Source organism: Lactuca virosa, chromosome 1, assembly GCF_052849685.1.
Source record: "Lactuca virosa cultivar CGN04683 chromosome 1, Lactuca_virosa_CGN04683_v6, whole genome shotgun sequence".
Taxonomy (NCBI): Eukaryota; Viridiplantae; Streptophyta; class Magnoliopsida; order Asterales; family Asteraceae; genus Lactuca; species Lactuca virosa.
Window position 1 is genome coordinate 242,192,361 of NC_136426.1, and position 20,550 is coordinate 242,212,910.

The window sequence follows — 20,550 nt, forward strand, 5'->3', positions numbered from 1 at the left end:
TCTGGAAAGCGAGGTGTGAATGGGTTTTCAAAAAAATCCGGATCTCCCCGACAAAGACAGTGGATAATGTCAAGTCTCTAGTGTACACATGGGTGAAACATAGGAGAACTAATTGAATGTATAAATGGGTCGAGAAGCAGTCAACGGCTTCGTAAGAATATCAGCAATCTGTAAAGAGGAAGGAACATAAGGAAGGGAGATAGTGCCCTTCTGGAGATGATGACGTGTGAAATGACAATCAATCTCAATCTGCTTTGTGCGCTCATGAAACACTGAATTCCTGGCAATCATTATCGCACTCTCGTTATCACAATATAAAGGGGTAGGCTGAGAGATGTGAACGCCCATATCTGCAAGAAGCCATCTCAACCAAACAATCTCACAAGTGGCGATAGCCATGGCTCGATACTCAGATTCTGTAGAAGATCGAGAAACAACATCTTGTTTCTTGCTTTTCCATGATATCAATGAATCTCCAAGAAAAACACAATACCCAGTAGTGGACTTACGATCATAAATATCACTATCCCAATTTGCATCACTATAGGCACGCAACTCAAGAGAGGATGAAGAAGGAAACATAAGAGTGCGGAACTGAGTACCACGTAAATATCTCAAAATACGAAGAACAGCTCCCCAATGAACAGTAGTAGGAGCAGTGACAAACTGGCTAACCACATGAACTGCATGAGCAATATCCGGTCTAGTGACAGTCAGGTAAACCAAACTCCCAACAATGGTACGATAAAGACTTGGATCTGATAATGGGACACCATCAGTTGGAGAGTACTTTGCATTACTCTCTATAGGCGTATCAACTGTTCGATTATCCGTGAGTCGTGCACGTTCAAATAAATCTGAAATATACTTCATTTGAGATAAAAGATAACCCTTTGGAGATTGAGCAACTTCACTCCCCAAGAAATAACAAAGTAATCCCAAGTCTTTCATAGCAAAACGGTGAGCCAAATCACGCTCTAAAGACTCTATACCATCATTATCATCACCAGTAATAATCATGTCATCGACATATAAAGAAAGAATAATACGATCTGCATTCGTACATCGAATAAATAGAGCCGAATCATGGTTACTTGGTTGAAAACCAAGAGAAGTAATCACCGTAGAAAATTTCTCAAACCAAGCATGAGGGGCTTGTTTGAGGCCATATAGAGCCTTCCGAAGTCGACAAACTTCACCTGGTCGGTGAGCAATACCAGGGGGAGGAGACATGTATACTTCTTCATGAAGATCACCATTCAAGAAAGCATTCTTGATATCCATTTGATAAATCTTCCATTTGCGAATGGAAGAAACTGCAATCAAGGTGCGAACAGTCGTCATTTTTGCAACAGGAGCAAACGTCTCCTCATAATCCATACCATACTTTTGCGCGTACCCTTTCGCAACAAGTCTGGCTTTATAACGCTCAACGGATCCATCAAACTTTTTTTTGATTTTATAAACCCAACGACAACCAATCGTTTGTTTTCCAGGTGGAAGCGGAACCAGATCCCATATATGAGTCTGATAAAGAGCTGCAAGTTCCTCGGCCATAGCGGTCTGCCAAAGGGGATCAGAAATGGCCTCTTTATAGGATGTTGGCTCAGAGAGACGATGTACATTAGCAATAAAAGAGGCAAAAGCCGGTGAGTAAGAGGAATAGACAAATTCAGGAAGCTTTGTGGACTTCTTATTACGATAAGGACTCGATGGAGGGGGGTCTTGATGATTTGCAGGCAGAGGATCAACGATAGGTGCTGGATCAGCCACATGTGGTGGATCAGCAGCAAGTGGTGGATCAATGACATGTGATGGATCATCAATGTCAATGCTAAACTGATCAATAGTACGAAGCTCCTCTCGGGTTGCATCATGTGACTGAACAGGAATGCTATAGAATGGAATATGCTCCAAAAAGGTGACATTGCGAGATACATACAGTTTCTGATTTGAAGGATCATAGCACTGATAACCTTTCTGACCAATACCATATCCCAGACAAACACAAAGAGCTGATTTTGAAGACAACTTATCTCTCTCTATATGAGGCTTCAAGACAAAACATGTACACCCAAACACTCGTAATGAAGAATAATCTGGGAGTTGTCCAAACAACATTTCATAAGGAGACTTCCCCGAAGCGTACGCAGTAGGAATACGATTAATAACATAAGTAGCGGTATGAACAGCTTCTCCCCAAAACATATTGGGAACTTGAGCAGAGAGTAGTAAGGATCTAGCAGTTTCTAGGAGATCTCGATGTTTTCTTTCTGCAACACCATTCTGCTGAGGAGTGTCTGTACAAGATGATTGATGTATAGTGCCATCAGATGCCAATAATTGTTTAAAATCATTGGAGGTAAATTCTCCTCCCAGATCACACCGAAAACATTTTATGATAGCAGAGTGTTGAGTCTTGACAAGAGCTATGAATTCACTATATATGGTGAAAAAGTCAGACATGCGCTTCATAAAATAAACCCACGTATAACGAGTGTAATCATCAATGAATGAAACATAATAGTTAGCTCCTGACTTGGAGGTTATCGGAGAGGGACCCCACACATCATAATGCACAATATCAAAGGGAGCAACAGAACGAGTGACACTTTTATTAAACGGTAAAGCAGAAAATTTTCCCAGTTTATAACCACAACAATCAGAAATATCATCAAATTTCAAAGAGCCTAACACACCAGTGGAAACCAAAAACTGTAAACGAGACGCTGAAACATGTCCCAAACGAGAATGCCAAAGATAAAAAGGAGACGATGAAGGGTTTAAACGAAAAGACGACAAATCGACACTAGATGCAGCAACATCAGCAACATGTAGCTACTCCAAGACATAAAGCTCCCCAAGTCTACGGCCTATCCCAATCACCCTCCGAGACCGAATGTCCTGTACACAGCAGAATGAATCAGAAAAGAAGACCCAACAACCAGATTTACACAACTGACTGACCGATGCAAGATTCAAAGCAAGTGTAGGAATGTAATACACATCTGTTAAAGATATATAAGGAGTGACAATAGAACCAACACCCTCTACTGACATGGGTGTAGCACTAGCAGACATAACAGAGACAGATGTACGAGAAGATAATGAAGCAAAAGATGAAAAATGTGGTGACATGTGATGAGATGCACCATAATCCAATATCCACAAGGATGAAGGAATACCTGACGTGTTGGATGAAGACAGACCTGAATGAGACATGGAAGCTGACATGGCAGTTGGATTGGTAGCTAAGAACTGTCTGAACTGCTCAACAATCTGTGGATCCAAGGCTGATGGTGGTGTGAAATCTGTTTCATTCTCAACTGAAGGTGTAGCAGCAGCATACTGTTTTGAAACTTCCAAAACTTGAGGGCATGTTTTGAAACTTGTGAAAACTCTTCACATTGATAACTTATGAGTTTAATTGGATTTTAATGTATGAGACCTTTCATTTTCCATAACTTGAGGACAAGTTATGGAGGTCATTAAAATTCATTTAGATCATATTTCTAACAACTAAAATTATCACATAATCTATGATCAAACTAAACTCATAATCAAGATAATTTCTAATCAACAATTTGAAAGCAAATTTGTTTATCATAAAAAAACAACAATTATTTTAAACTTTGACAATTATCTTGTGGTTGGATGAGTACAAGCACTACCATATCATAAAAAACATTTCCAGTAATCCAAAACAGTTTGTGGCAGTGTTCCCAATCCAAACCATGCCAAGAAACTCGAAATTTTGCACACAGAGCCTTCAACTCGTCAAGTACATGAACTGGACTCAGCGATTTTCTCTATTACTAAGTGGACTCGTCGAGTCTGTTCATGTACTCGGCAAGTTCACCAGTCAGGGGACAAAATTTTGACTTTTTCAGCTTTGAAAAACTAGTAAGCATCAAATATAATAGAAAACAATCCTTGGCTCTGATACCACTGTTGGGTTTTGAAGCACTATAACACTCTTATGGTGCACATGCAACCCTAAATGCTTCGCATCTATGTTTTCTCTATTATACATGCATATTTTCAATTTTTTCCAAAGCATTGTCCTAACTAGCATACAAGTTGCCAAATGAATAATACATCTAGATAGATGACATACCTTTTGGAAGGACTTGTAGTTCTTGACCTTTGAAAGCTTGAGCACCTCAAGTGTGATGCCTCTAATGGTTCACAAACACCAATATGCATGAGGATGATTTAAGAGAATAAGCTACTTATCTCAAAGAGAATGTGCAACCGATTTTGGCTCATGGAGGGTTCTATTTATAGTGTTGCACATGTTGGGGTTACACTTTGTAAACCCTAATGCTCCATGACTTTCCACATTCTTATGCTCCATGGGTTTAACCTCTATGGACTATCCATGGATTAACTTATTGGTTTAGCCCATAATCATGGATCATTAGCCCACACTACAAGAATTATTAATTTACATAATCAATCCCTATATATTTAATTAGTCTCTTTTGATCACAAAATTAATTCCAAATTAATTCTTGATCAATACTATTTAAATAATTTCGTATTAATATACTATACTTGTAATATATTAATAAACCATAAATAACCTCATTCTCAAAATCCAACCTATCAAATTGCATTGGTGAAGGCAACCCAAAAGGACCATGCTACAATCGGGTCAAGTACATACCAGTTATAGTTATGGGCATAGACACCAAATCCAACAGTCTCCCACTTGGATAAGTCTAATATCTATTATTGCTTATGCACTTCAGGATCCGACTTAGCAATCGTAAGCTTTCAAAAGCCGTTGTCGAACTCTGACCTAGTTAGTGACGTGTCCTTCAGATAAGGGATCATATACTCCTCTGTTCTCAAGATATCTATGCAGACAAGGTTGACTTTTTGACCGAGGTTGACTTTTGGTCAACAGTGAGGGTTTTGGTTTTTATGATGGGCAATATGGTCTTTTGCCCAAATTGTGGATTAGACTCATTTTTGGACTAGTTGAGTTTGTATAATTACCTTAATGGTTAATTAGGGTTATTTTGTGCGATTAATAGGTGGAGTCTAGTTTCGGCAGTACGGGTGTGAGTTTTTAACAGTCTTCTCTGCGAGTGGAGTCTCCTCACTATATATACCTATGTAGTAGTAGATATGTGCTGACCAGTTGGATCTATTTGTTGTTATTGTGATATGTGTTACTTTGTGTGCTGAGACTTCGAGTAGTCTCCAAGATTGCTGATAATCCACAGGGCGTGTTGTTTTCCGACTGAGACTTCGGGTAGTCTCCAGGGTTTCTGATAACCTATAATTGTTTATTTGTGTTGTGTTGTATGTGATACTTTAGGGAACTCACTAAGCTTTGTGCTTAAAATTGTTGACTAATTATGTTTCAGGTACTTTTGATGACTGTGGGAAGTCGACGGCTTGATTGTACACATTCGCCTGCAGTTTATGATTCCAGATATTTTGGGACACTCTGAAATTATGATGATGATTTGTATTTGATACTTGTGATTTTATTAAGATGGGTTTTGTTTTTAGCTAATTAAAAATGAAAACTTTGGTTTGAAAATTTGGATGTTACATTAACGATGTTCTACTTCAGAAATGGTGTTGGAGATTTTACAACAATTCTCGTACGTTATAGGTTAAGGTAATAAAATTGATTGATGGTCCTTTAGGCGATTTATGTTTGGTGGAGGAAGGTACAACTACTAATGGGATTGATTAACCATTTACATGATCGACATTTTATTCTATATAACATGATAGAGAAAATAGTAGGAAACAAGATTCCGACATTTATGGAAGGAAACTTGGATTGGAAATATGCCATTAATGGTTTCTTTTCCTAGTTTGTTTCATTTATAAGTTGATAAGATCGCCTTGTTGTAGATAGATGTCAAATGGGTATTAGCAATGGAATTGGAGGAGGAATGTGATAAGGGGAGTCGAAGGTCACCAATTCTTGGATTATGGACCCTTTTGGACCTGATTGTTTTGTCTTGTTACACATATAGTTGGATATTGGATCTTGATAACTCCATAAAATTCATGTCAATGAGATAGAAGGAACCATATTGATAAGGTGTTGTTGTAACACCCAAATTTCCATTTAATTTAAATAGTTATAATTATGGGTCATAAAATTAAAGTGTGAGGTTATAAATTCGGTTCTTTGAATTTTAATATTTAATTCTATATTTCTAGACTAAGCATGAGGGAGCATGAAATGAAATTATAATTACTTGAAGGTCAAATCGATGATAGTTGGAATTATAAGGAACCAAAATGAGAGTTGGGGACTTAAAAGTCGGAATATTACAAAGAGGGGCAATGAGGTTGTTGTTTCAAACCTAGGAACTTCATGAGAAAGGTTTTAGGTCGAATAGGGGCTTGAGGGCTGAATTTGGTCAACCACTAAAAGACCCTTAAACACAACTTAACCCTAATAACCATTTGGCTTTAGAATTCCCATTTTTGAAGACCATACAATAGTGATTGGTCGATCCCTGGATAATTGAACCATTGGATATTCATGCAATTTGAAGAGAAGGTTCCCAAGACATATATTGAAGTTTTGAGCATTGCAATTTCAATTTCAAGGTTTAGAGCTTCGGCAACAGATCCTCGATCATGGAAGAAGTTTTAGAGTTGTTGCTGAAACCGTTTTAGGTACAAGCCTTGCATGGAGCCTTTAATCTCAACAATCTAGGTATGATTTCTTCCTCATTGAATGTATTTTATACGTATAGATATTTTGTGTTCGTTTGGGATTGAACCATAGTTATAGAGTTAGGTGTTTGGATCGAAACCATAACCCTAGAGTTGAAATGTTGTTGAGAAATTACTATTTTGTCCTTGTATTGTAAAAATTATAAAAAACTTATTGGTGGACGTATTTAGGATACGTCAGTGCCTAAAGTTCAGGTTTTGAGTCTAGTATCTCCATGAATTTTTTCTTGACCTGAGGATGTTTCTAACTAGGGTGAAATTCGTCATTTTCACTAATTGGCCTGGAAGTATCTTCATTGATATCATATCTTCTAAAATCCATAGTAAATTGTATAAATTTGTATGGACTTGTACAAGTAGTCCCTAGAAAGCTAAAATACTAAGCTACTTGAATATGTAAAAATATTGTAACTTTCTCAGGATTTGATGGTGTTAAAGTGGCCTTGAACAGGTTGTTGTTTCGCGTGAAAATCTAGAAATTGAGTCTAGTAGTTTGTCTATATGTTTAGGGTAAATAATAGCCATTTGTAATCTTGATTACTATTATAGGAGTTTTTCAAGGTGATTTGGTGTCGTTGGATTCCTGGGCTATAGTTTTAGGTCTACTCTGCTTCTTGAGGTGATTTTATCACTACATTGTGTGATGTTATGCATCTTTTACTTTAGTTTGTGTGTCCTTATAGGATGTATGCGGGTAGCACTAGGTTGGGGTAGTTTCTAGTGGGTGTATGGTATTCGCTCAAGGTACCGAGGAACACGTATATGAAGACTAGATGTACTGAGCAGGGGATCAGGCGTAACTAATGTGTCCTAAGAGCTCGACGTACCAAGCAAGGGGATCGACTGAAATCGATGTGTCCCAATGCTTTTAGGTTCGGGGGACCGAGCTTAGCAGATGCGTCCCAAGGGCTTGACGCAATGAGAAAGGGGAATCATGCTTAGTCGATGTGTTTCAATGGGTTTATGCTTGTTTCTGATTTGTTCTTTGACTTGCATGTTTGGTTGTGTAGTTACTGTGGTTGATGTTTGTATGTTTAGGGTAGAGCTTGTATGAGATTATATTGTGTATGTGTGAAATTCCATAAGCTTTGTTCTTACCCCTTTCCCCTTAAAATTATTATTTTAGGATCGACGAGGTACTCAGGGTGGCAGGGCGTGACGGTACACACTGGCTCGAGTCGGAGTGACAGTGATTTTCATAATACGTTGGACTATGTTTTCTTTTGATTTTAAATATTAATAATTTACAATGGGTCTTTTTGTATTACTTTGATCTTGGGTTCTGAGTCGCCCCAACCGCTAAACGTGTGCAATTTGCCCTAATGTGGAACATCCCAAAAACATACATAATTTTTTTCATTTTTAATTCATCAAACCACATAGTATTTGTCCCAAAAACCCATCATAGTAAAAAGGTATCATAATCATCCTAGTACAATAACAATCATCCTACGAAAAATCATCAGGAGGAAATGTTGTACAGTCAATTCGGCCCTTCCCTTTGGAACTGGAAGTACCTGAAAATGTTTACACCACAAACCTGTAAGCACAAAGCTTAGTGCGTTCCCTAAAATACCACATACCATACAAATAGGCCCAACCCAACATCCAAATGGGCCCAGCCTAACATATATATATATATATATATATATATATATATATATATATATATATATATATATATATATATATATATATATATATGGGCCAGTCCAACATGAAAATGGGCCCTGCCCAACATACATATAAATAGGCCCAGCCCAACATACAAATAAACGGGCGCAACCCAACATACATACAAATGGGCCAACCCAACATACAAATGCAAGAGTGACAAAGACAATTAGCATCCTATACAGTATACTGAGAAGACTCACCAGTCTCTCGAAGTTAGATAAACCATAGTTAACTACCACGAAAGCCATGCTACAATACACTTAACAATCAAACAAGGTCCAACCTTAGTCTATACCCTAGAACTAGCACTTTGACAAAAAGTCAACCCAGGTTAACAGTTAAGGTCAACTGTCCAAAGTTGACTTCAGAGGGCCGCCATGTCATGGCCTCCTATTGGTTACGTTATGGCATAATAAATACAAACTAACTGTGTGCCTCCCTAGTCACCATGTCGTGGCAGCCAAACGCCACGTCGTGGAAACTAGGTTCAACAACTTAAAGATTTAAGTCATTTTCTATCGATTCCATGAGCTCCAAAGCTCACATATGAGTTTTCCAAAGGTATTAATGGATAAAGTTTCCAATTAGATCCATTGAGACATCCCTATAAGCCTAGATCTCATTTCCAAGGTCCAAAAAGGAAACTTAATGCATGAAATCAACCATTAAGCACTTAATCCATGAAGTCTGCAACCCAAAACTTCCAGAAGGGTTTTAGGGACTCTAATGATCCCTAAAAATGCAAACTTTATATCCATGCATGTCCTTTCTCAAATCTAGGTCAAAAGATGGAAAATCACCTAGAATTCATGCAAAGTCACCAAATCACCACCAGATCCTAGATCTATGAGATATAATGCTCTTGGGACTCAGAGAGATCATAAAGTACTTTATATTTGCTACTCATCCCATCTTCACAAATGGGGCAAAATATAGCATAAAACCTAGATCTAAGAGGCATAAAACAAAAATATGAGAGTTTGAGGACTTACAAAAAGTCAAAAAGCTACACACAAGGATGATTAGAGGTTGCTTGGAGGAACTATGCTCCAATTCTTCTTCTCCTTCCTTGAAAACCACCACAAGCTTGCAAAAGTGACCTCAAAAGCCTCAAGAGGGCTAGGGTTTGGCTAAAAGGAAGTTTGGGTGTGATAGATGCTAAAGGTGGCGGGAAACCCTATTCATCACTTCCTTTAAATAGGGCTTAACGCTCGAAAATTAGGTTTTTGCATAAAATGGTTGCCATGTCGTGCCCAACATATTTTTCACTCCCGATTATCTCCTTGGAGGGCAAAAACCCTTTCATTTGGAGGTCGTTTAACCCTTACCAAGGCAGTATTAGGTAGTCTTCCCTCTTACTTCTTCTCTTTACTTGTTGCACATTTGGTAGTGATTGATACATTGGAAAAAAAATCCGAAGGCAATTCCTTTGGGGTGGAATGGACAATAAATACAAAATAACTTGGGTGGCATGGGAAAAAATAGTAGCACCAAAAGAAACAGGTGGGCTGGGATTGGGATCGCTTAGAGCTTTCAACTTGTCATTAATCACCAAATGGTGGTGGCGACTACAAACATATGGCATGGCATTATGGTCTCGTGTGATCACTGGTATTCACAATCTCGGTAACAAACCTTCATACTGTATGTCGAAGAAATCAATTACTGGCGTTTGGAACAATGTCGCAGGGGCAGAAAATGATCTGAAGAAAGTAGGTATTGATATTAACGATGTCATTACAAAAAAAAGTATGTGCAGGTGATAAGACCTTATTTTGGTTGGATGTCTGGTGTGGTAACGGATCTCTCAAAGATGCATTCCCAAAACTGTATCACCTGGAGAAACACAAAACTTGCAAAGTTAAAGATAGAATACAAATCGGAGGTCTGACTTGGGATTGGAGATCACCCCTAGATTCTGAAGATCAGGTGCGTAATCTCAACAGTATTTCATCTAGGATTGGAACATTCCAGCCAACAGTGAGGTTAGATCATTGGAATTGTGATCTATCCAATGATGGCAAGTACCATGTGGATGTTCTCAGACAAAGAATTGACCAATCCCAACGGGCGGCTAATGAAGTAGTTATACCTTGGATTCATGAAGTTCCAATTAAAGTCACATGCTTTATATAGAGAGCAAATTTAGGGAGAATTCCCACTGCCTGTTCACTAAAGAGAAGAGGTGTGCCAATCACATCCACATTGTGTGAGTATTGTTACTAGTTGATGAAGATGTTGATCATATCCTGATGTGATGTCACTTTGTTGCCACGGTTTGGGAATGGTTATTCAAATGGTGTGCTATCTCGGTCCCCCAATTTGCAAATATTGGTGAATTGATTGCATTTATAGGTAGATGGGGAAACTGGCAGAAACAAAGGAAGTATCTCATATGTGTGTGCTATGGCGCCATTTGGCTAATCTGGAAAGCGAGGTGTGAATGGGTTTTCAAAAAAATGCGGATCTCCCCGACAAAGACAGTGGATAATGTCAAGTCTCTAGTGTACACATGGGTGAAACATAGGAGAACTAATTGAATGTATAAATGGGTCGAGTGGTGTGTTTGCCCACTAAATTGTTTGTAATCTTCTAGAAAACTTTATCATGTTTCTTTCTTTTGTTTGCCCCGCCTAGTTACTTGCTAGGCGGTGACCATTTATAAAAATATTTGCGGGTTCTACAAAAAAAAGATGGACGCCGTTTATCTTTCCTCTAAGAAGAAGGTGGTGTGGAGGTGATTTTATTCACAACTTGGTGGAGTTTTTGGTTGTTTATAAATGTCTTGCTTTTTTGTTGTGAATAAACCTATGTTGCTTTTTTGTTTATAAATGCCTTGGTGTTCGATTGATTTTCTTGCTTTAAAAACCCTGATTTTAAACATTACTATGTAATTATTTTGCTTTATTAAGAAGGTGTTAGTGTTTTATGCATAAAATTCGGCCGTTCGAGATTTTTTTTTTAGGATCCACGAAACATTCAAGATATCAAAAAGCTAGAAGATACTCAAATTTTAACCACTGCACTACAGGACAATGTTGATTGAAATATTGTCTTATCTTGATTTTTTTTTTACTTACACAAAATGACAAATATATGTGTCTCGGATCCTTGGATGTTGATGGCCTTGGCGATCATCTTTTTGTCATTTTAATACTTAATTATTTTTCGATGGACATTTATTCAGCTTGAATACTAGATATACATTGATCCACAAAAGTAAAAAATTTAATAAGTCCACATGCTAAGTGTATTAAATACACAAGTTCCTCTACATTGCCGGTGGGTGGTTGTAGCATTGCTAGTTTTTAATGAATGTATTACACCTAGTGTTTTTTATCCGTTTATGTTTTTGATATACTAATACACCATGCCAATTATTATTTTATTAATACAAAAATAATAGATAAAGTGCAATATTAATTTTATTTATACATATGTTATAAAGAACATCCAATTTTCAATAACTATTTAAACAGAAATTATTAACTTTGCACAAAATGATGATATGAAGAACGATTTAACAAGTATAATATTTGGCAATACATATTAGTTTTTATTTAGAAGGACGAACATACCTAATAGATTATAGCGAAGCGTTACAAGCATTACATAGTATAAAAGTAAATAGGAGAACAATACTAACGTAAAAGTTAAATACATATATGTTTTTATTTAGAAGGACGAAAATACATAAAAGTTAAACCAATTAAACAAAAAGAAGTAGGTAATATACACGTTAATAATGATTTGTATTAGTAATCTATTAAAACTTCACAAAATCAATGTGGTTTTTTTTTTTTTTTTGGAAAAGACAATATTCGGTACCTTAGTTATAATATTTTTTTATCAAAATCCAAAATTATATTTTTATTTTGTCAAAAAAAATTACAAAATTATTTTCTCCATATTTTCATTTTCATAAAAGTAATTATATATTTGCGGTAAACTTATTATCATGCACAAACCATTTATACAAAGTGTGCAACAGTTTGTAACTTTGATTTTGATTCACTAATTTTGATTTTATGTTAACAAATACTAGATCTATGATGAAGTATTCTATTATTATGATTATTAATTGATTATTGTTAAGACATATGTCCGATATGATAATATGTTACATTTAATTTTCAAAAGAAAAGAATAAATAATAACGTGTGAATAAATGTTAAAAAAAAGTCAAATAGCGATGCCCAACAAGTCCATCCCTCATGTCCTTCCCCTACCAGCATAAATAGAGGCCAGTTTTTGGTAAGCCCACCAGTATCTGTTTTCTGATATATCCACTTCAATCACATACAAGAGAAGCTTATGGCGGAGATTGACGGAGGAGGAGGTGGTGCTAGTTCTGCCGCCGTCCCTAACGGCCACCATGCCGTCACCCTGAATATTGAAGATCAATCCCATCGAATTTCATGCTTTCCCACTGTTCCTTTTCTTCAAAAGGTTTTCTCCTTTTCCTTAATTTTTCAATCAATTGCAACCTGGACTGGAAAAAAAAAGGGAACTGGAAGGGAGATATTGGGTTTGGTTTTCGGTTCTTTATTTCCTACTAAACCGGTTTCCGTTTCTTCGGTTCTCGTTCCGGTTCCCGACCAATGTTCATCCTTAGTATTAGTATTGTGTATGCAAATTGAGTCAAAACCTAAAAACAACATATTTGTTCCAATCCTTTATTTTGATTTTTTGCCTTGTCGGCAACATCGATGTGTTGTTTTTTTTTTTGTTTTATAGTTGTTTTATTTGAACGAAATTTGTCATCTACAGACATGTCGTATGTTGTTTTGCTTATAAAATGCGATTGTACAAAACTCATATGATAGGTGCCGATGTGAACAAAAGAAAAAAGTTATTGCTTTGTCCAAATAAATGTGTATATTTAATAGATTTAGTGATGTATTTATTTAACACAATCACATTATCTTTCTCAAAATTATCCAGCCGGCCATTAAAATTCCTAGTTAGTATTTGTTCATTCTATAGGAATGAAGAAAATGATTGTTTGATTCGTCCAATAGAATAAGACTAAATCGTTTTTGAAGGACTGTACTTTCTTTCATTGCGGATTTTTAGTTTTTTGGTTTTTTAAATCCTCCATTAAGTGGAATTATATATATATATATATATATATATATATATATATATATATATATATATATATATATATATATATATAAAGCTATATATTATATTTGCATATAATTAATAAATTCATATTAAAATCTAATGCATTCCTAAAATAAATATAAACAAGAATGTACATATATATTTAGAATTTAGAAGATGTTTACATTGGCCTGCAAATGATACGATTTACAATTTCTTTTTTTTCCAATAAGTTATTTATATCTTAGTCATTTCATTTTTTTGTAACTTAATTCATCAAAAAGGAAAAAAGAAATTGTTTGAAGTTCCTAAAGAAACACAATATTCATTAAATTAGTTGACTCAAAAAGAAACTTTGAACGGTTCTTCACTAGCCGTTAAGGTTGGCCGGCTTCCAAATCTAAGTTGACCCATAATCTCATTAACTACCACCAACAACCAATCTAAAAATTCAAAATTTTAAAAGATATAATTCTATCTAATTGTGGAATTCATTAATATATATTACTAAATAAGTTTGATGAGGAACTGTTTTTGTGAATAGTTGATAGCGGAGGTGCTGGGTACATATTTTGTTATATTTGCCGGATGTGCAGCGGTTGTGGTAAATACAGATAAGGACAAAATAGTGAGTCTGCCTGGAATTTCCATCGTCTGGGGGTTAGTGGTGATGGTCATGGTTTATTCTGTTGGACATATCTCCGGTGCCCATTTTAATCCTGCAGTCACCATTGCTTTTGCCTCTTGTAATAGGTTCCCTTTGAAACAGGTAAAACTTCTATCTTCTATATATAATAAATAAGTAATTTTAATTATGGACACTTGTCACTTTTTATGTTCTAAACTATCTAACTTTCCCCTTGATCTCCATATGTTTCTAATTTGGAATGTTGAAATATCTCATGTTTAAAAGTCTTTAATGTTTACTCTTGTTATTTAATATTTATTTTACTCAATATATAATATACGAGTATGTAATCTACTATTATATAATTGTCAGTTTAATTCTATGATTATACTTATAATATAGGAAAATATTGTTTAGTTTATGCATGAAATATTTCGAATACATACATAATGTAAGTTTATTCAAATATTTATAATCTTTTCATGATTAATTAGAGAATATAAATATGAAGCCCGGTAGGAACTTGTCAATTGTCATTTGTGGTTTCATTGGTACTAAATGTGTTGGTTAATTTATATATAAGAAACTGTAAAATAAAATTATTTTCAATTTAGTGCATGTAAACAGCGTTTATCAGATACAAAATATCAATATAATAAAAGATCAAATGATATTTATCTAAAAAATACGCTTGCATAATGTTATGAAAAAACATTAGGAAAAAAAATGTCCTCCTATAAATAAGCATTGGCTACCTGATTAAATATCTTGATCTTAAATTGAAACATACTTATATAATCTCAGTAAATATTCAATTTGTGGTAGAAAAAAAAAACTGAAAACAAAAATATATATATATTATCACATGAACAAGTAATTAATTAACTATTTGTTAGAATAATCGTCAATACAAAGTAATATAGTAAGAAGAAAGTAATAATTTACGTAAACTGAAAGGAATCTTATCCGAGCAAATAAGTGCTTATATTATGGACGAATTGCCTGATTCATCAAATTTGATGGGACTTCTTATACATCCTTAAATAAACAATTAATTAGTTAATTATATAAATATGAATCAAACAAGAGTTAGAAGATATGAAATAAATATATCAACTTTGAAAATATATTGTTTCCTTTTCCTAATGTTAGTTCTAGATTAGTTGTGAATAAAAAAATATTACTAATTAAATTATCAATTATTCCCACCAAAAACCAACAGATTTATTTTTGATAAATTATTATTATATCTGTTTCTTGAAGGTGCCAGCATACGTTGCTGCTCAAGTCCTGGGATCAACCCTAGCAAGCGGAACTCTCCGTTTAATATTCAACGGAAGGCAAGATCATTTCGCCGGAACCCTTCCCGGTGGATCCGATCTCCAGTCGTTGGTTCTTGAATTTATCATCACATTCTACCTCATGTTTGTCATCTCCGGCGTTGCTACCGATAACCGAGCTGTTAGTATCATGCATATCTTTTTACACTTTTATTATTTGTGGAATATTATATTTTTCGAAATAATAAATTAAAACATTAAATATGAGTTGATCAACATGCAAGAAAATGATGGAATTAAATAGTTTTGTTTGACTCCTAGATAGATATTACGCGAACAGGTCATGGTCCAATAGGATTGCCCCATCTTCTCCATGATTTGTGTATATTATAGCATATAATTTTTCATAATTTATTATTATTTATATTAGGAAATTTTCTTAATAACTAAAAAGTTTCAATAATTGGTTACAAGATATTTCGAACTTGAAATGAAGAATCCGCTAGTACTTATTCCAGAAAAGTTTTTAGATTTTTATATTTATAACAATTATTATTATTATGCAGATCGGAGAATTAGCCGGACTAGCGGTTGGAGCAACAGTTTTACTCAATGTCATGTTTGCAGGGTACGAGACCGATAAATATTTATTTATCTTATAATTTAGCTTTTCATTTGGTTAAAAACGTTTAAAGTACATTTGTTTTTGAGTAAATTACATTTTTCTCATCGAGTATAACTTAGTTTTTCAATTTTGATCCAAATTGTTTTATATATTAGATTTGTTCTTTATTTTGAGGTTTTTAACGTTTTTTTTCTATGTTCTAAGTAAAATAACTATATTTTAGTCTTTAGATATAGCTATTTTTGCAATTTTCTTAATAGAGTCACTTACGACTATAACCAAAAACATTACAAGAACTTTACATCATGACAAAATTGCAAAAAGAATATCAAAAGTTTTTAAGAAAATAGTTATACTCAAGGACAAGAAATGTAATTTCCATGTTACTTTTTTCTTAGGAATTACATTTCTATGTTACTTTTTTCTTGGTGATGGCAGGCCGATATCAGGGGCATCAATGAACCCAGCAAGGAGTTTAGGTCCGGCGATTGTGTCAAATGAATATAGAGGGATTTGGGTTTACATGTTAGGGCCAACTGCCGGAGCCATTTCTGGTGCATGGGTCTACAACATCATACGGTTTACCGATAAGCCTTTGCGTGAGATCACAAAAAGTGCATCTTTTCTTCGATATGCTAGCAGCCGTAATGGATCTAAAAGATGACATTTCCAATTGTACTCCTGCTTTGTGCATTTGTATTTGTGTTTATTATGCCACTGTATTTGGTTTAGTTTGTACAAGTATTTTGCATGAATGGTATACCTTAAAAAAGGAAATGTTATTATAAGATATTAAGAAACAAATGTTTTATTTAATCTATGCCCAAGTCCTTCTGCAACCGGTGGCGGATCCAAAACTCTGCTTCGTAGGCGGCACTAATAGTTACAAATGGTATTCTCCCATAATGAGTCGTATTCCATTATTCCAAATAAATACATGTACAATAGTATTGGGCTAAGTACAAAACATAGGCTGACTAATAATCAATACATATAAATGGGTTATCTATGAATATTATACACATATATTAATATATACGCTAACAACCCCCCGCAGTAGGAATGAGAGGTCTCGAACGAACGTTCAGACTGGATCTAAAATCGAGAAATAAAGACGATGGAAGCCCTTTGGTGAAGATGTTAGCATACTGATATGATGAGGGTACATGAAGAACACGAATCTGACCCATATCGACTTTGTCTCGATAAAAATGAATGGCAATCTCAATGTGCTTCGTGCGTTGATGGTTGACCGGAAGCTGTAGATTTTCAAATCTAGAAGGTTATTGAAGATACACCTCTTCCTTTAGTTCATTGTCGAGGACAACACTTTTGAAATCCATTTGGTGAACCTTAATGTTTATCTTATGTGCCACATAAGCCATGAAGATGCGTATGGACTCAATCTTGGTAATCCTAGCATAGGTTTCATCATAATCTACTCCTTTTTAGTGACTATAACATTTTGCAACTAGTGTGTATGGACTCAATCTTGGTAATCGGAGCATAGATTTCTTCATAATATATTCCTTTTTACTAACTATAACATTTTGCAACTAGTCTGGCTTTATTTTGATCTACAATTTCAGACTTGTGTACTTTGTTACAGAAAACCCAACATGCATCGATGATGGCTTGATGCTTTGGAGTGGAAACCAAAATCCACACATAGTTCTTTTCAAACTACGCAAATTCTTCTTTTATGACATTGATCCAGTCAGAGCGTACCAAAGCGTCATGAATCTTCTTCAATTCATCTAACGAGATGAAAGATGTGTATTTTAATTTGTTTTGAATTTCATGTGGTCAGTTGTGTGGTCGACATGCGATATTGAATAAATTGAAATATTTTGGAGGTGTTAGGTTTTCTATGCATCTAAACAGATGATCATGGCGCAGCGAAACAACTCAAAATCGTATGTGTTCATGCAACCTAAGGATCTAAGTTTTATGTTATTACTGTTACCCTAATAAAACATAAAAAACGAAGAACTACGTACCTTTTTTGCAGTTAGTGACCTTCTAGCTTGAGACGTTGTGCGTGCCACCTTGTTTTGATGTAAGGATCCAAACTAGAATCTCTCTCTTGGTTCACACCCAATAAACTCCAGTAGAATAAGATTAATTAGAAGGAGGGTCAACTTCACAAAACCTAGGAGGGTGAGGAATTCATCCACTATGGAGGGAGGAAGATTTGCGAATTTATCAAGCCAATGTGCAAGGAATTATGAGATCCCTAAAGCCCTATTTATAGTCTTGGATCATTTCCTAAGATTTATTTCCCATTCCATGTGTGACAGAAGTCAAATTTGAATTTCACCTCCCATCCCATGTGGGACGAAGTGAATTTCGTCCAACCCTATTTCCTTAAGGGTTCTGGAATATTGCAATTAACCAACTACTGATTAATTAATATTCAACTCCTTTAAATTAATTAAAACTATTTAATTAATTCCCTATATAATTTCTATTTAGTTTCTAATTAATTATTAAACCATAGACAAAACTATAAAAATGGTCTCTGTGGTATGCATTTTTTCTGGGTTTTGGTCCAAACCACGCCATTTTTGGATTGGTAGTCCTTTTGAGCTAGTTTCGTTGCGTATTTGGTCCATTCGAAAAATTGAAATGACTGTTATGACATTGATGTACTTATTTTCCATTTTCTTTCATTTTTTAAAAAATTTAATAGTTATTTAACAATATTTATAATTTAAAATAAAAGAGGGTCTCTTTCTCTCTCTCTCTCTCTCTCTCTCTCTCACACACACACACTCTCTCTCTCTCTCTCTACATATACATACCAACTGGTCTGTATATATACATACAACATACCCACATCCTTTTATATTCCATGATACTGTTGATTTGAACTCTGCAAAAATAAAAGAAAAAGAATGGAGCTTCATTTGGGCCTTGCTTTTTCATCATCGTCTTCATCTGCATCTTGTTCTTCAGAGTTTGATCTGATCAACTTCAACAATAATTACTCCCCTGAATCAAAAATCTCAATTCATTATTTGAAGAGGAAACATGATGATGATGATAATGATGATGATCTTCATGTTCTTCAAACGCTTCCTCTTCTTGTCTGGAACAACTTCTACAACAAAACCCAGATTAATGAAAAACTCCATGAATCCACCAACACCTTCTCATCGATTCTCTCTTTTCCCAACCTAGTCGTCGTCTCCCCCTCCGCCATCATCTTCCCCATCTCCGCCAGTGTAACGCCCAGATTTCCACACTAGGTATACCCAAAAATACATTTTGTATATAAAAAAAATTTACAAAACATTTTGGTATACACTGGCATACTGGAGCACAATAAGTTATCACCAGGATCGTGTTGGTTGCAAGCATATGATCGAGTCGGCCGCTACAATCTTTAACCTGCAAAACATTCACAAACAAACACCGTAAGCCCCATGATTTAGTGAATAACAGCTACAGTAACATATAACAAAATGATCAAGTAACAATTAAATATCACAGATAATCCACCCAACGAATATCCTTAATATCTCTTAAGAGATCCAACAACACATTTACATAATAATCTTGCCTGGTAAAATACTAAGGCCAAACCAGTCAAATATCATTATCTCCAATCCGAGATAATACATATTAATAAATATACCACCAAGACTAATCAAACCAATTAAATACCATTATCTCTAATCCGAGATAACACACAGTCACACACACACACATACACACACACACACACACACACACACATATATATATATATATATATATATATATATATATATATATATATACACCATCATGTGGTAAAATGCAATATCCCATGCATATAATCATGTACCATCCTGAGGTACCATGTAACGACCCAAAAATGATAGTAAAATTTTTCTTTTTAAAACTTGTTAAATCATCCATTAAATTGTTCAGAAACAACATCAAGTCCTAATATCCAAACATCATAGTATAAATATATTAAATGCGGAAAATAGTGAGGGGATGATGTTATTCCATCACGTCGGGCCCTTCCCTTTGGAACTGGATGTACCTAAAACCATAAACATAAACTGTAAGCATAAAGCTTAGTGAGTTCCCCCAAGTACCATATACCACACATGAAAGAAGATAAATTCCATGGACTAAATCGTAGTCATATAATCATTTCCTGCCATTAGGCCAAACCACGGTCTTCCCGTTCAGTGCCGAGGGCCAAATCCCGGTCTTGCATACAAATGCCAAGGGCCAGATCCTGATCTTTCATATAACTGCCAGGGGCCAAACCCTGGTCTTTCATGCAAATGTCAGGGGCTAGATCCTAGTCTTCCATATAATTATCACAAGGCATCTAACATCCTACACAACAAGCAATGGGTCGGCATTAGTGCCTTCGACCCATGGATCTAGTGAGGAAACTCACCTCAACTGCTGAAAAACTAGATAAATGATCTGGCTGCTGGACTGGAAAAATCACTGTGTTAACTAAACAAACAAAGCCCCAATTAATAATTGGGACATAACCCATA

At 35.2% G+C, this 20,550-nt stretch overlaps 1 protein-coding gene across 1 annotated transcript; it reads left to right on the forward strand.

Annotated features, from left to right (window-relative positions):
* Positions 1-12,610: 12,610 nt before the first annotated feature.
* LOC145165605 (aquaporin NIP1-1-like) lies at positions 12,611-16,827 on the forward strand. The gene is made up of 5 exons (XM_079084367.1): positions 12,611-12,846; positions 14,051-14,275; positions 15,398-15,595; positions 15,981-16,042; positions 16,478-16,827. Exons 1-5 carry the CDS (start codon positions 12,712-12,714, stop codon positions 16,701-16,703), a joined length of 846 nt encoding a protein of 281 aa, XP_078940493.1. The 5' UTR covers positions 12,611-12,711; the 3' UTR covers positions 16,704-16,827.
* Positions 16,828-20,550: the final 3,723 nt, after the last annotated feature.

Excerpts from the sequence above, each read along its gene's own strand:
- LOC145165605 (XM_079084367.1), top strand. The coding sequence starts at position 12,712 with ATGGCGGAGATTGACGGAGGAGGAGGTGGTGCTAGTTCTGCCGCCGTC. Across the intron at positions 14,276-15,397 it reads ATAGGTTCCCTTTGAAACAG|GTGCCAGCATACGTTGCTGC; the intron begins GTAAAACTTCTA and ends TGTTTCTTGAAG. Across the intron at positions 16,043-16,477 it reads CTCAATGTCATGTTTGCAGG|GCCGATATCAGGGGCATCAA; the intron begins GTACGAGACCGA and ends TGGTGATGGCAG.